The 17,183-nt window shown below is 35.4% G+C and overlaps 1 protein-coding gene across 1 annotated transcript in view; it reads left to right on the top strand.

The window, feature by feature from the left end:
- The window catches only part of PRKAR2B (protein kinase cAMP-dependent type II regulatory subunit beta), a 119,421-nt gene extending 102,929 nt beyond the window's left edge, over positions 1 to 16,492 (top strand). Inside the window, exons 6-11 of the mRNA XM_045828483.1 lie at positions 2,011 to 2,164; positions 8,722 to 8,823; positions 10,117 to 10,191; positions 12,277 to 12,342; positions 12,483 to 12,621; positions 14,587 to 16,492. Coding sequence (XP_045684439.1) covers positions 2,011 to 2,164; positions 8,722 to 8,823; positions 10,117 to 10,191; positions 12,277 to 12,342; positions 12,483 to 12,621; positions 14,587 to 14,720 — 670 coding nt within the window. The 3' untranslated portion in view covers positions 14,721 to 16,492. The remainder of the gene's footprint in view (positions 1 to 2,010; positions 2,165 to 8,721; positions 8,824 to 10,116; positions 10,192 to 12,276; positions 12,343 to 12,482; positions 12,622 to 14,586) is intronic.
- The last annotated feature ends 691 nt before the right edge of the window (positions 16,493 to 17,183 follow it).

The raw sequence follows: 17,183 nt of genomic DNA on the forward strand, positions 1-17,183 counted from the left end.
AAGACTTTGTGCATTAAGTATGCTTTTTACTGGTAATTAGGTGAGAGTCCCAAAGTTGTGATAGGGGAGCAGTCTGAACTGAGTATTTCTTCACGTTGTAAAGTGATATTGAAGTATTTATGAGACAATTGGTATCCCTACCCTGATTTATTGGATTACATTTGCTTCTGTGGGTAGAGCTGTGTTCAACTCAGAAGGCTTGTGGAAAATTACTCCCCATCTGTCTGCTTAGTCCTCGTTTCTTGATCTTGGCTCTGTGGGTGGTATCTTGCATAAATCAGCAGTGTGTGCTCTCTGCATCAGGGGTTTCCACTGATTCCTCCAATCCCTCATCCCAAATACCCTGGTGCCTGCAGAGCTGTTGCCAAGGCAGTATCCAGGGCCATGGTGCACTCTGATTTTAGAACAGAATAGAACCAGTTATCTCATATGTAAGTTACAGTCATGGTTTTTATATCATTAACCACTTCCATCAGTGAAGTGCCTCAGAAATTCATTCAGCTATTTGTTATTTAATTGTAGGGGCCTATGAGAACCACAAATGCCATATAGGATTAATCTTCTTTTAGTAGGTATTTTGACAATAATAATTCCCCTACATTTGTATAAAGTGCATTCTTTTCAGGTAGTTCCTGATTACCCATTTGACAGGTGAACTCTCAGGCACACAGATGTGGTGTGAGTGGGTGAGGGTTACCCAGATGATAGGTGTAGAGCCAGCCCTGCAGGCAGGTCTCTTGGCCACCATTTGTGTTCTGTCCATGCCCAAGGCCTCATGTTATCAGGGCAGCGATCTGTATAAAAAAGCAGCACACAGTACTTTAACAGATTTTAGACTTACGTGATTTCAACTGGACTAGAACTCATTTTACTTCCTCATCAGCACATTTGTTGTATATTTTACCTTACCTCAAAGTAGAAAATACAGAGACTAGTTTTAGTGCAAAGGTATAAATATCATAAAATACAAGAATTAAGCTATGCTTGAAAAATAATTATTCAGAAAAAAATTCTAGATGTTATCCTTGAAATAGCCATTCTATATGTGAATTAATTAAGCCAGTTACTATCTTCCTTATTGACTGGTACTTTTTGTCTATTTTATTATCTTTGTTTGTATTGTTTTAACCATTCATAACCCTTTTTAAATAAAGACATTCCTTTTTTTTTTTGTCTTTGCTAGGGTTTAGCCAATAAGATAAAGCCAAAGAACTTCAGTTGTTTGCCATCACAGGTGCTTCAGCAAGCCTTGAAACCATGTTCCCTGATAACCTACAGCATATGGAAAGGCAGTCCTCCACAAGAAGAGTGTAGTTCATATAAATACAGGATCTGGACAATATGTAGTGCAAATAAACCTCAGTGTGCTTGTGTTCCAGTAAAACTGTTCATGAAAACAGGCAGCCAGTATGTGGGCCAGCCCCTCCTCTAGATTATAAAGGATCCTCACAAGTATAGTAATGGCTGACCAAATTGTTGTTTTTATATATATATAAAATACATATATCTTAAATTGTTATGTATATATTTTAAAGTTATTTTCTTCTGATCTCAAAAGTAATACATATTCATTTTAGAAACAAAAACTCTTTATTAGGTAGTTCATGTCCCTGGATTCCTCCAGTATTCTTATGCTTAGAGATAACTACAGTCAGCATTTTCATACACATTCTTTCAGATGGTTATCGATGTATATACTGCTGGTTGCTCTTAGCTACATTTTATTATTTATTTTATTACATACAGTTTTTATTGTTTTGCCTTGTTTTCCCAAGCAGGCACATGTATGGTCCTCCCCCTAGTCTACTCAATGGTCTCTTCATGCTTTTCTGGATCAGGTGGTGTCTCTGGAACATCTTCATGCCCTTTAATTGCTTATTGCCATCAGAGGGGAAAGGAAAGCATGGAATGAGGTTTTATTGCACAGGGCTTTTCTCTCAAACCAGATTTTATTGTAATGAGATTTTACCTGAATTACTTTTTACCTTTTATTTTTCCTGTGTCCAACAGAGGAACATTTGATATTTACGTAAAATGTGATGGTGTTGGAAGATGTGTTGGTAACTATGATAATCGTGGGAGTTTTGGTGAACTGGCCTTAATGTACAATACACCCAGAGCAGCTACAATCACTGCTACCTCTCCTGGTGCTCTGTGGGGTTTGGTGAGTGAAATATTTCTTTGAACTGAATATTATTTGTAAAAAGCATATGACCAAAGCTAGGTAGATACAGTATTTTAGTGCTAATAGGTGAATTTATTGGGATCATCACCATGCCCCAGGGGCTTAAGCAACTATTGGTTGCTGAAATGTTGGGCACTAAGACTGTGCTGATTTTTCCCCCAGTCAAGTCAGGTGCTTAATGCACTGGCCCTGGGAAAGACACTCAGATCCAAAATGGTCCTCTGCCTTTGCTCATCTTTAAACAGTCACACTAGAAACCACCAAAGCCTTCAGTGCTCTTTTCTGAGATAGCCTTCTGTCTTAAGTGTGACCATCTGTGGCTCCCAAAGTGTGGTCCCCTGACTAGGAGCATCTGATCTGGGGCCCCACTTACTGATTTGGGCCCACTAAATCCAAAACTCTGGAGATGGAGCCCAGCAATCTGTATTTGAACAAGCATGCCAAGTGATTGTAATGCGCACTCAAGTTTAAGGAACCACTGTAAACTGATTTTGGTGGGGTATACATTGATTGGTAACAGCTTTGCATTGAATAGCAGCTGTGTAGAGAAAAAACACTTGGTGCCTGGGTTTCTTACCTGGTTGCACATCAGATTTACTTGAGCAGGGGTGGGGGGTTGGGGGGGGTGGTGATAAAAAATCCTTTTGCCTAGGCCCCACCACAAATTTAATCTCACTCTCCCTAATCAGACTCTTCCCAGGGTAGGGCCTGAGCCTTCAAAATAAATTCTTAATGGTAGTATTAGGGTTATAAGTAATGGTAGTATAACAACACTTAAAAGTTGGTTCAGAGGCATTTGGGTTTGTCCTTGTCATCTTTGCATAGATGATACCAGGATGCAGAGGAGCAGGCACTAGTAAAGCCGCTTCTGGAAGACTGTTTAAGCTGGCGCTTGTACAGATCACCTTGGAATTTAGTTAAAACTCAGATTCTGATTCAGTGGGTCTGGGATGAGGCCTGTGACTCTCTATTTCTCATAAGCTCCCAGGAGACACCAGTGCTTCTGGGACCTGAAACACACTTTCAGCAGCACTGCTTTAAGGGACTGTTTATATCACTTGTATTTTCTTTTTAAATTGTTGAAAATAGTCCACCCTGTAGTTTCAGCATGCATCTATCAGGTTATTTCTCTCAAATCCTTTGTAGAAGGGGGGAAGGGTAAGATGATAGGAAGTGTGTTAATTTCATTTCCAAGGACTGTAGCTTCACAGAAGCTAAAAATCATTCAATCAGGACTCCACATTTGACTCCAAAGTGGATTCAGCTGGTAAAAATACCACTTGATCATAGAAATAAGACAGTGTACCCTTCTTCTTACTAGAACCAGGCAGTTACTGGTCTACTTAATAAAAATGAGTCATGTTTTAAGTTGTAGAAGAAAACGTGGAATTGTTTCTGGTGGAGGAAAACTCATCATCTGAAGTGTTTTAAGGGCTATAAAAGATTTGGCTACCTCAAGCCAGACCAGTGAAACTTGCACATCAAGAGCAGACTTGATCCACAGGAAGTGTTCGCTTGTCATCAGAGTGGTGGGGAAAGCTAGAGTCTGCCATAACCTGTTCTCTAAGATATCATTGAAAGAATTAGTCTTCTGAGCGGGGTTGCTTGATAACCTTAGAGAAATAACTGATCAACGTGACCATGCTGATGATTCAGAGAGGTAATTAAGGAAATGACTAGGATGAAAACATTTGAAATGGGACATTCTGGATTTTATTTATATGTCACAGTGGGTGCGAAGAGGTGGGCCACTGATAGAAATTTTTTCTTGAGACATAAAGTTTACTTCTAAATCACTAAACTATTTCTAGTCTTCTCTGTTTTGCAATAAACTCTATCCATTAAATGGTGTTTCAGCTGGTTCCCAAACTTGATTGTTTGGGAAGATTTTATGAAACACAGATTATTGGGCCCTACATGGAGAGATTTTCAGTCATGAAACTCTGGGACCTCAAAAACCTTTTCTTAATACTCAGCTGATTCTGATGCCAAGCTTGGAAAATATTTCAGTATTTTTTACTTTGTAAGACTTTCTCTTTTAAAAAAATATTAAGAGTACAAGTCCAAATTATAGCCCTTGTAAAATTATAATAAACTAAACTGGAGAAAAGTACGCTTAATTTTTTTTGAGACATGTTCACACTGGCATTTTTCTCCATCTTCTCAGTTCATTTAAATTCAGCCTTAATATGTTGGCACAATTTAGTAATTGAAGAACATATCCCAGTTAATTTTATTTTATATAAGTTGGTATTTATTTATCAAGGTATGCCAAACTAACATAATTTGAGGGCCATTTATTAAGAACGAAAATTTTGTTCAGTAGGGATTTTTTTTGAAAACAAAATTTGTAGGAAAGTCCTTTTTTTTTTTGATAAAAAGGAACAGAACTATTTATTCAAAAGTTATATAGGTATAACAAAGTTCCTTTAAAACACCAACAAACACACACTCAAGTCCTGCCTTCCCCCATTTTTTGAGCTGTGATATTTAAAATTTCTCCAGTTCCTTAATTGAGTTATCTTTGAGGTTAAGTAGTATAAATATAGGAACATTTTAAAATCCTAAGCATGAAATAAACACTGGAATTAGACTTAAGAAAATTGTTTGTCTATGCACATCTTTAAGAGGACTGATACAATGTGAATATTAGAAAAATAATTTTTCAAAAACTCTTACAATTTCTTTATGATTTTAAAATATTTAATAGTGTTTCTCATGTAATTTTTTTACTGCAACTCATATTAAAAAGCACATCAGGAAACATGTATATGTGTTTGTGTAAAACTGAAACGGATACATAGGTAAAAAAACACTTTACTAAAAGGAATTAATGCTATATTCTATTTTACTTTATGATTTTATTTTATAAAAATGCTGGTCATGAGTGAAGGGGTCAAAAGGTACTAACTTCCACCAACATAAAAAGTTCTGGGTATGTAATGCTCAGCATGGTGACTGTAGTTAATAACAATACTGTATCATGTATTTGAAAGCTGCTGACTTAGGGTCAAGATGGCGGGGTAGGTAAATGCCGTACTTATTTACTCCTAAAACCTCATCAGAATTACAACTAAACTGCAGAACCTCCTGAAATCTGGCTGAATAATAGTCCTATAACTGGGGAATTAAAGAAGCCACTTGGAGACTAGTAGGAGGAGCAGAGAATCAAACAGGCTTGTCTCACACCCATGTGTGACAGATAAAAATCAGGAGGGATAGCTCAGCTGTGGAGTTCCTCCTGTAGAGCAAGGAGTCCCAACTCCACACCAATTCCTCCGGCCCAGGGTCCCAGTGCCGAGAAGAGAAGTCCCTATAACTTCTGACTCTGAAAACCAGTGGGGTTTGAGGCTGAGTGAGACAAAAGGCTTCTAGAGTCCCAGGCAGTTACTCTTTAAGGGTCCCCACATGGACTTACTCGGACTGACTTCCTTTGAGTTCCAGTGCTAGGGCAGCAGCTTGAAAGGCACCATTGGCATACAGGGAGGAACTGAAACGTATCAGGTAGGAACTTGGAGAGACGTGCAGCTTTCTGCCACAAAAAAGTGCTGGCAGACACCATTCTGTTTCTGAGTCCTCCCCCAACAAAGCCAGCCAGCAGGCATTATACGTGAGTCTCCATCAACTAGGCTCACATTGTTTGCCCACCCTGGTGATTCCCTGAAGTCCCTGCACCATCCAACTTTTAGCCCTCTCAAGTTGTTTCCAGTGGCTTTTCCATAAGATTGGCCTGTCTTGACTTATGTTTTAGACTATTTAAAATCTCTCAAGCAGATTCTGGCTTCAGCATGCCCAAACCTCTCTTGCTAAGTGGCCCCAGGCCTAGCACTAGCAACAGCCAGCCTTGGTTTGCACCTTGTCCTTACCTAGGGACCTCCAACCCCAGCACAAGTAGTGGCCATCTGCAGACTGCTTCGTAGCTTATACCAGGTGACCTTGGCCTACATCTCCCAGGAGACCTCAGAGCCACACCACTGGTGGACAGCTTCAGACCATGTCAAAGCAACCCCCAACCACCTTCACAAGCGACACACTAAAGGGGCAGACTCAGCAGGCACCAGAGCTCTGCTGACGTAAGTCCTGCTCCATGGGGTGGGCCCCTGCACAGCTGATACTCCACTGTGGTCAGAGGTTGGCGAACACAGCCAGTCCTTGAAGCTGATTAGCCTGGGGGTAAATCCCTGTCATTGACGTACCAACAGCAATCCAGGCTCAACTACAATAGGAGAGAGTATACAGTCTACATGTAGAGGGTGGACGACACCTGGAGTGTCCAGCTTGGATGACTGGGAGAGGCTGTGCCACTGGACCCTACAGAATACCCACTACCTTAGGCCACTCTACCAAGCCCAGGAAGACGTATCAACTTTACTTAATACATAGAAAAACACACAGGGAGGCTGCCAAAATGAAAAGAAACATGTTCCAAATAAAAGAACAGAACAAAACTCCAGAAAAAAATAAACATAATGGAGATAAGCAATCTACTAGATGCAGAGTTCAAAACACCAGATATAAGGATACTCAATGAACTTAGAACTTCAACAGCAGAAGAAAGGACATGGAAGGATACACTAACTGAATTGAAGAACAATTTACAGGGAATCAACAGTAGAGTATATGAGACCAAGAATCAAATCAGCAATTTGGAATATAAGGAAGCAAAAAACACCCAGTCAGAATAGTAGGGGAAAAAAATCCAAGAAATGAACATAGTGCTTCTGGGACAACTTCAAGCATACCAACATTCGCATCATGAGTGTGCCAGAAGAAAGAGCAAGAAACTGAAAACCTGCTTGAAAAGAATAATGACAGAAAACTTCCTTAACCTGGTGAAGTAGATAGATGTATAAGTCCAGGAAGCACAGAGAGCCAGTCTCAAACAGGATGAACCCAAAGAAATCCACACAAAGAGATACCATAATTAAAATGTAAAAGGTTAAAAACAAAAATTAAAAAATGTTAAAACTAGCAAGAGAAAAGCAATTATTTACCTACAAGAGTTTCCATAAGACTACCGGCTGATTTCTCAACAGGAACTTTGCAGGCCAGAAGGGATGGGCAGGAAATAATGAATAGTCAAAGTGATGGAAAGCAAGAACCTACAACCAAGATTACTTTATCTAGCAAAGTTATCATTTAGAATCAAAGGACAGATAAAGAACTTCTCAGCAAGAAAAAGGGAAAGGAGTTCATCACACCAAGCCAGTATTACATGAAATGTTTAAAAGGTCTTAAAAAGAACAAGATCAAAAAATGAACAGAATGTCTATCAACAGTTGAATCTAAAAAACAAAATAAATGAACAAGCAGAACAGAAAGACTCATAGATACAGAGAACATTTTGAGTTTTGCCAGCTAGGAGGGGGTTGGGTGGATGGGTGAAAATGGTGAAGGGAGTAAGGAGTACAAATGGTTGTTGGAGGTGTAAAGTGCAGCAGAGGAATGTGGTAGTAATATTCTAATGACTGTGTGGTGTCAGATGACTATGAGATTTACCAGGATGATCACTTAGTTATACAATGTCTTAACTACCAAGGTGTACACCTGAAACTAACATAAGATTGTATGTTCACTGTAATTTAAAACTGAAAAGTCGCTTAAATTATAAAGTTGCCAAGAGCAGATTTTAAGTGTTCTCATCACAATAAAGTTTTTATACCTGTGTAAAGTGATGGACATTATCTAAACTTTAATCGTGGTGATCATTTTGCAATATATACAAAAATCCAGTCATCATGTTGTACAACTGAAACTGTAGTATAACAGTTATACCTCAATTAAAAAATGCTGGTTATATGTTATCACTACTCTAGGGCTATCATCCATGGTCAAAGAACTGGGCACGATTCCCAACTAGAAGCAGCATACATTGGTGGTTGCCAGGGGCTGTGCGTGGGGTGTGTAGGGTGCATGGGGAGATACTGGTCAAAGGGGAGATACAACTCACAGTTAAAAGAATAAATTCTGGGACCAAATGTACAGCATGGTGGTTATTATAGTTAACAATATTGCATTATATATTTGAAAGTTGCTAAAGTAAATCTTAAAATATTCTCACCATAAAAGAGAAATGGCATTTAGGTGATAGAGGCTTTAACAAACTCTACTGTGGGAGTCATTTCACATGGTATAAGTGTATCAGATCAACACGTTGTTTACTTTAAACTTACACCATATTATTAGTCAGTTATGTCTCAGAACTGAAGAAAAAGTACTTGGTGCTGGAATCTAGTTTTTAAAATGGAGTGACAGCGCCACCTTGTGGGTTTAGCTTAATACATGGTAGTTGATCTCTGTTCTGAATAAACGTAAACTGATGCTTCCTTAAAAAAATGTAAAACTATTTTATATGGTTCTGTATTTCATGCTTGAATAAAAATTTTAAATGTTACATTAAATGTATAATAATGTTACTCTTATTTCAAAATCGTCAGTTATCATTCTTATTATAGGGAATGAAACTACCTCTTAAAACTTTTTTTCCTCAGAAAATTCACCTTTTAACTGTCTTTGTATTTGATATTCTGCCTTAGGACAGGGTAACCTTCAGGAGAATAATTGTAAAAAATAATGCCAAAAAAAGAAAAATGTATGAAAGTTTCATCGAGTCACTGCCATTTCTTAAATCTTTGGAAGTAAGTATATATTTATATTTTGCTTTGAAAACTTGTTTTATTAGGAATATTTACTTCTATACAAGTTTCTTTGAATAGAAATCTATCCACATTTTCATTTAAAGATTAGTTACGGTGTTTGTGTAGTTCAGTATTTCTTTTACTACTTAAAGCTGCATTTATTTTACTTTTTATAAGCAATAGTTTCTTGTGAGCATCTCTAGCAGTTTTATGCAGTCTTTTTCTAAAAGAGATTTGAAATAAACATGCAGTGTCATCAGGAGCCACTAGTTATACCTTTCTAGGGAGAGTATCAAAATACAGAAATGGATATTAACTCAATATAACAAATATCTATTCCCTTATAAATGTACCAGGGAAAAGAAACAACAAATAGAACAACATTCTCCCCCTCACCAAAAAATTAATCTTTCTAGTTACAAAAAAAAAAAAAAAAAAATTCCTCACTGGCCTCTCCTCCTCATGTCACCTTTGCTGTTTATTCCTCTTTTCGTTTCCTCTTAAATTGGCATTCTAGTATTTTTTCTTTTTTCAGGCTACTCTTACTCAGTGAATTTGTCAACTCCCCTGGCTTTAAACACTGTGTGTTGATGCCTTTTAAAATTGACATAATCTGATAAGGTCCCTCCCTAGAATGCCAGACTCATGTAACTATCTAACTGCATATTTAACATTCCCTCTCAGACACTAAATAGACAGCTGAAACCTCACATCCTAAATCTATTCCACCCCTCTTCCCTGTCTTAGTGGCTAGCAACTAAGATCCTTTCAGCATCTGGGCCAGAGTCTTTGGGGCTAGCACTGACTCATCTGCAGAAGTACCTTTGTTGTATTGTTAGTAGTATATGCCTGGCAAAAATTTTGGCCACATTACAGAGTGCAAACTAGGCAACTGATTTCTAGCAGCATATGTCTTTAAATTTAAATAGATCAGGGGTTGGAAATCCAAATGCCTTCAGATCTAGGCAAGTTACATAAAGAAGGAAAACCAAGCCAGGACAGGATTTTGGTAAACTGGAGAACATGTGCTCCATCTAAAGAAACAGCTGCAATTCCATGGTTGTTTTGTCATGTGGAAATATGGGCTGTATACTGTTAATTTTTCAAGAGAAACTGGAAATTCAAATTTTTTTTAGAAACTTACTTTAAAATGCTGTTAGTTAATTAATGTAACACATACAAACCCATACACTTCTTGGCTTATTTGGCTTATAGGCTACTGATTTTTAAACCTCTGAAATAGATATTACCACCCAATTAATCTTTACTTAATAGTTATTTTTTTCTTTGTAGGTTTCTGAACGCCTGAAAGTGGTAGATGTGATAGGCACCAAAGTATATAATGATGGAGAACAAATCATTGCTCAGGTATAATCCTTTTTATGTAATTTAGTTTAGGGTTATATTCCAAAAGTTGCTTAAAAATTGTAAATCTTGAGTTTTTCTTATGTCTATAATTAGCATGTATTGATGGATTAAATGAATATTACTTTTACTACATGACCTATTTAAAATGGTTTAATTTACAGCTATTAAGCTTTGAATATTTTTATTTATATAATTATCTTCTAATGAATATGTATTAAGCCATCAAGTGGACTTCTGCTTAATTTTGTATTTGTACATAATATATAAAGAATAAGATGCCATTTATAAGAAGAAAATTATAGGTGAATGTTCCATGAGATTAATGAGGACTCAGAAGGTGCACTGCAAGATATTAGACTTTTGTACAGTCAATTCATGATGTCATTCACGATGGCTGCTCCCTCATAAAATTAACCAAAAATGGAACACACTGTACCATATACTGTATTGGCTTCCAGACACTAAATGAGGGCCAACATGCTATTTAACCATTAATCTTATCTAAAAATCACACTTCCAGCCAGTAGTAATATTATACCTTGGTTAGAATATGGCTTGCGAGAAGTAGGATTTATGAGATAATTGAATTTCACAGATTGAGCACACAGATGATAGTACCTTATTTCCTAGTTTTGTTTTTGAAGTATTGAACAAATTATTTAAACGGATTTTTAATAGATTCTGTAGTTTTATCATATATATATATACTGTATTGTACTATTTATCTAAATATCCTCTCTTCTTTGGATATATGTGAAACAAGATTCAAGGTCTGTGAGACTGAGGAAGTAATTGTTTTAGAAGGTAAATAAGTCAATGTCTGTTCCCTCCCTGTTCCCCATCCCCCAGACATACTCAGAGCAGTGAAGGGTTGGCAAGAAGTGGAATCAAATTAGAAAACAAGGCTAAGATTCTATTATATAAATTGATAAGAAAGTATAGAACACTTTTGAAATGATTTTTTCAGCTTTTTATTTTGAAATAATTATAGCTTCACAGGAAGTTGCAAAAATAGAAGAGAAGTCCCATGCACTCTTCACCTAGTTTCCCCAGGGCATCTTGCATCACTAGAGCACAGTATCAAAACTAGGAAATGACACCGGCCTGATCCACAGACCTGACTCAGGTTTCACCAGTTCACATGCACTTAGAGCATATTTTAGAAACTAAATTACATAGCAGTCGATGCATCTACTATGATTCAAATTTGAAAATGAAACTCTTACGAAAACTTGATGTAAAAATAAGGGAAAGAGATATGTATACTATACTTGGAGTTTATTAAGGATATTTTGAGATATTTTTTAAGCATTCATATACACATGTATATTATATAAATCTCAATATTTATTTTGTGATATAAATTGATACTGTAGTTCTTGAATTACACTACAGGGTTTTAGAGTACCTAAGTTTCTTTTCCAAATTACTTGGAGAGGCCCAGTAATGTATCTACTCTCTTTTGTATTATACTATTTAATTTAGAAGGCATCATTGGAAGTCAAGGTGAAGTTTACTCAAAAACATCACTGAGAAAAAAATGAATATGCAGTTAGAAATGGCAACACTTCACCCCCCCCAAAGGTTTTATTTTTACTTATTTTGCTTAATCCCTTCATCCTTTTCACCCAGCCTTTTCTTTCAGAAGTTTTTTTTTTTGACACCTTGAGGTGGGTTGTCAATAAACAGGCATCTCAGAGTTTGGTCTCTAGCTAACTTCAGTCAAAACATCAGGATCCAAATCGACAGTTTCTGAATAAGTCTGGGTGTTCTAACATCTGTGCTGTTATCCAGGCTGTAGTTTGAGTGGAATTCTTATCCCAGTGTTATTTGCCATTTTTCTTGACTTAAAAATGCTGTGCTAGAGAGTGTATTCAAGTAATTTTACAAAGTAAATCATTACTACATAACTGTTGATTGTAACCTCTGTTTAGAAAGTGAGAGATGGGAAGGAACTATGGGGTGTTGCTTTTCAGGCAGATCATCACTGGAGTACACTGGAGTTGGCTTGACTTCAGGGTTATGATAGGTAAGAGGATTTTTGTCAACTAAATTTGCATTTTCATTCTGTTTTTGTTTTATTAGGGAGATTTGGCTGATTCTTTTTTCATTGTAGAATCTGGAGAAGTGAAAATTACTATGAAAAGGAAGGTAAGTGAATTCTCAAAAATTCACATATTAGCTAGGAACATAATAAATTTTTTGTGATGTTTAGACTAAAATTAACTCTTGTTTTTCAACATGCTGAGTAAAATCCCATGTTTTCAACATGCTTTTAATGACCTTGTCAGGGTAAATCAGAAGTGGAAGAGAATGGTGCCGTTGAAATCGCTCGGTGTTCTCGGGGACAGTACTTTGGAGAACTTGCGCTGGTAACTAACAAACCTCGAGCAGCCTCCGCACACGCCATCGGGACTGTCAAATGTTTAGGTAGGACTCACAGTGGTGGGCATACTCCTCCTGGCTGAAATTTTTATGTCTGCATTTTATGTATCTGTGTTGTACAGATTACTTTATTGGATTCATAGGTTTTATGGTCCCCACAAAATATAACAAGGGTAGCATTCATTGTATTATAAAATCAGTTTGTGGAAGCCAGGTTTTTTTTTTGTTTTTTGTTTTGTTTGTTTTTCGTTAAAAGTTTCACATACATATATAGTGTTTTTTTTTATAGGCATGAAATAACATTTTATTATAATAATTCTGGGTACCACATTTTATATCTGATTTTTCAAATAACATGTATTCTGTTCCTCAAAAAAGGCTAAAACAATATTTTTATAAAGCGAATTAAGCTCTGTGGAGAAAGTTGGGAGTATCTGTGGGAATACTTTGTACTGGGAAACATGGGTTAAGGTTGTGAGCACAGTACAATTTTATTTATTGTTTAGCTGTTTAATTACCTTCTTAAACTGTAGTAGTTTGGCAGAAGTGCCATCTTCAGCTGCAAGATTATAAATATGACCAACAACTTGCTTTAATAATGAAAAATATAATTCAGGTGGTGTCAATATAGATGACACTTTCTTTAAAAAATTATTCAGCTATAATTAGCCACTCTATTTTCTTCATCCACCATTTAGTAGAAGAAACTCAGCTTCCATATTCTTAAGATTTGTTAGTATCCTTAGAATTAACTTACAGAAAAGTCACTTTTTAAAATGTTTTAAAGTATAATGTTAATCAGTTGTTACACTTGGATAAAACAGAAGACAAACTGACAGGGAATTTCCCTGAGTAGAAATAGTAAACAATAAGAGTAAAGGTGATATGAATGAAAGCCCAATATTTTTTTCTATAATTACATTCACATTAAAGAAAATTTGAGAAATGCAGAAAAGGTAGGAAAAACTAAGGGGCACCCACACCACTACTACCCAGTGACTTTCCATATCCTATTATAGTTACTTCTCATCTTTTATTTGCATGATTTTTCTGTTTTAACAATTTTGTTAAATGCTTTTTTCATTCATTATAGCTTAGGCATTTTCTCATTTTATTACATCAAATTGTAACATTCTGTTAGGGAAATATGCACATTATAAAGTATTTAATGATCCCCCACTGGTAAATGTTTTAAGGATTTTGGCTCCATTTTGGAGGGGGCACTGCTTTCTCCAAATGTAGGATTTTCCCTTAGAAATGGTTTTTTTAGAGTGGATTTTCCTTTTATAGCTTTTGCTATATATTGTCAGGTCACTTTTACTTCTATCAATTTACATGCTACCAGCAGTGCAAGAATGTCCATTTGCTCTAATTTTGTAAACACTGCCTTTTTTACCTTTGTTATTTTAAAAAGCAAAAACATGTATTTTAAATCGTAGTTCTAGGGTACAGAGTGTGATCATATTTTCCATGTGTGTATTATAAATTTAGTTTTTAAAAGTATATGAGATAGGCAAGCAAAATGACATACAACATATAGTTATAGAAGTGGACAAAGCAGCATTGTGACTGCTATTTCAAAGTGACTATATGATAGTATAAGAGTAAAAATTATAAAAGGTTAACATTTGGTCTTAAAACATGGCATTGTAAACCCTGAGGGAAAACAAGATATTTCCTTGTCATCTTTGAGTTTGTATTTACTCAGATGACATAAAAACTAATTTTTTGAATTTCAAAGCCTTGCCGATGACAGTCCCTCATTCTTTCCTCAGTCTGGATCAGGAACTGCTCCCCAGCCTTGCATTGCGCATCATATTGCCAAGGAACTCTGGCTACTTTGAAGTGGAACAATTTTACCTTTATGCCTTTTTCTTGTATATTTATTTAAAAATGCCATTGAATTATTGACAATACAGAATGACATTACGAATTACTCAGAAATTCTGCAGATTTTCAAGGAACGTTATTCATTTTTCTTTTATTCGCCACACCCCCCTTTGTTTTTAGCCATGGATGTGCAAGCATTTGAAAGGCTTTTGGGACCTTGCATGGAAATTATGAAAAGGAACATCACTACCTATGAAGAACAATTAGTTGCCCTGTTTGGAACAAACATGGATATTGTTGAACCTACTGCATGAAGCAAAAGTATGGAGCAAGAAGACCTATAGTAACAAAATTACACAGTAGTGGTTAGTCCACTGAGAATGTGTTTGTGTAGATGCCAAGCATTTTCTGTGATTTCCTGTTTTTTCCTTTTTTTACATTTACAGTGTATCAGTAAACAGTAGTGATAGTCAATAGGCTTTAACATCACTTTCTAAAGAGATCATAAAAATATCGATATACTGATAATATGATTTTGTGTTCCACAAAATTGAAAGGTTTATTCAAATGATTGTAATATACTGAAAGTATCTGTGTTTAAGAAGATAATTAAAGGATGTTATCATAGGCTATTTGTGTTTGTTTTGACTTACTCAGATTGATATGTCAGTATGCCCATGTAAGAGGGAACTTGGCAATGAATCATGCTATACAGCATGATTTCACATTCTTTTACAACTCATTGTATATATAGTAAGTACAATTTTAATCATTTTTGTTTTAAAGTTGTTCTGCCTTGATAAGTTATGTGCTGGCTTTGGCCTTTTGGTGAAATGGTATAACACATCATATGCAATTCAAGAACCTTTTATATTTTTGCAATAAAGTACATTTTGACTTCTTTGGCATAATGTCAGTAACCAGTAGTTTTAGGACAGGCAATTTAGTTGTAATAGGTGAGAGTCTTTTTCAGATGAGAGATCATTAACACTTTTTCCTCATAAAGCATATATCTCTGCTTCTTTTTCATTTACAGTTCTCTGTATTCTTTATCTTTAAAAATTTGAGTTTGATATTTAATGTCACAAAGTTTTTTTAAAAGCTTTATTTTGAATTAACTTGTCTTCTAAAAGTCTAAGATCTTATATATACTACAAAGAAAATCCACACCAAAAATAATATGGGGTCCTTACCAACATGCCCACAAGATTATTTCTTTGTTCTTCACTTGTATCCATAACATGATTCTTTCAGACGTCTGCTCCCATGGGGTTCCTCCAAGGTAGTAAAAATAAATTTTTATAAGCAAAATCATATGCAAAGATAAAAGGAATTTCTGCCCATTCTGAATGTACCATTTGGCCTTACCATTTGCTTTAATGTAGACTCAAAGAATGACACCTCAACCAGAATAAATTTTCATTGATAACTGATAACTTATTATTGGCTACATAAGATGAATTATATTCAGCCAAAGCAATACAGCCTTACATTTCTAACCTATATAATCCAATGTCTAGAGAGATTAATTCTAACCAGTTCACTTTTCAATGAGGAATTCCATTTTAGGAAATATTTTAAAGAAATATTTACATGGGTAAAATTATTCTGTGGCTAGTGTGGTCTTATTAGAGAATGTTTTTGGTCTTACTTGTATAATTAAAATGTGTTTAAAATATGTTAACCAGATAATGTATATATAAGAAGTTAAAATATGTAAAGTGTAACTTCAGCCACATTTCAGAACACTGTTTAAAAATTTTGTAAACTTTCTTGTAGGAAGAGAGCTTACTATATGAAAATGACTTGTTTTCTATTTAATTTTATTTTAAAAGCCATGTTAATAAATTAAAAAAAAAAAAACCCAGAACCCCAGATTTCTGGTTCATCATTCTGTATTCTTTATTCACTTTTTCAGATTACCGATTTCGTTGCATAAGCTGATGAACTATTCATGGAATAGCAAAAATGCCTGTTTAATAAAGAACTCTGAAGCTGTAAATGCCAATTACATTATTGTTGGTTATATTTAAATTTTCCTTATAATGAAGCACACTTTTATAATAAATATGTTAATTATGTTTAACCAAGGGTTTTTCATTTGTTTTTTAATGACTTCCAGAGTGCATATTGTACCATGTGGAGAGCATGACAAACACAGCACATGTGAAAACTAATCCCCAGGTCATAATAGAGCAAGAAAGCATGGTTCTGAATGGCAATAGATTTTTAAAATAATTTTAACTATTAGTCATATGATTTTGGCATGTTTATATAATTATGGTATGTTAGAATAACCAAATAGATCTGGCTAAGAAATTTATGTCTTAAAGTATCTAAAACACCTCTAGTTTTACATGTGGATGTTATTTAATCACTAATCAAGAATCCTTACTAGTATTTGGAAGTTCTCTGTTGAAGTTCCCATTCAAGGATGTATATTATATGTAGCTAAGAATTTTTCTCAGAGAATATTCTTTTAACACAAAAGTTCTTCCCCATATGTTAAATAAATATGAGTGTGTATGTGCTTCTTGCATTTCCATATGAACTAGGGCTTGGTGCATTATTGTTTAACATAAATACTCCTATGACACAAGTTGGTGAATACATTTGGTTTATTGTTAAACTGCTGTTACAAAATGGTGGCTGGCAGAACATTTACTATGCTCAAAAATGCTGCTGCTGCAAATAAAACATAGGGCATGGAACAAGGGGCTTTGAATTTTATAGAAGTATGTAAGATTAAGTCCTGAGTCCTTTTCCTTTATAAAGCA

This window comes from Phyllostomus hastatus, unplaced genomic scaffold (assembly GCF_019186645.2).
Source record: "Phyllostomus hastatus isolate PE091 unplaced genomic scaffold, TTU_PhHast_1.1 phas_scaffold_78, whole genome shotgun sequence".
NCBI lineage: Eukaryota > Metazoa > Chordata > Mammalia > Chiroptera > Phyllostomidae > Phyllostomus > Phyllostomus hastatus.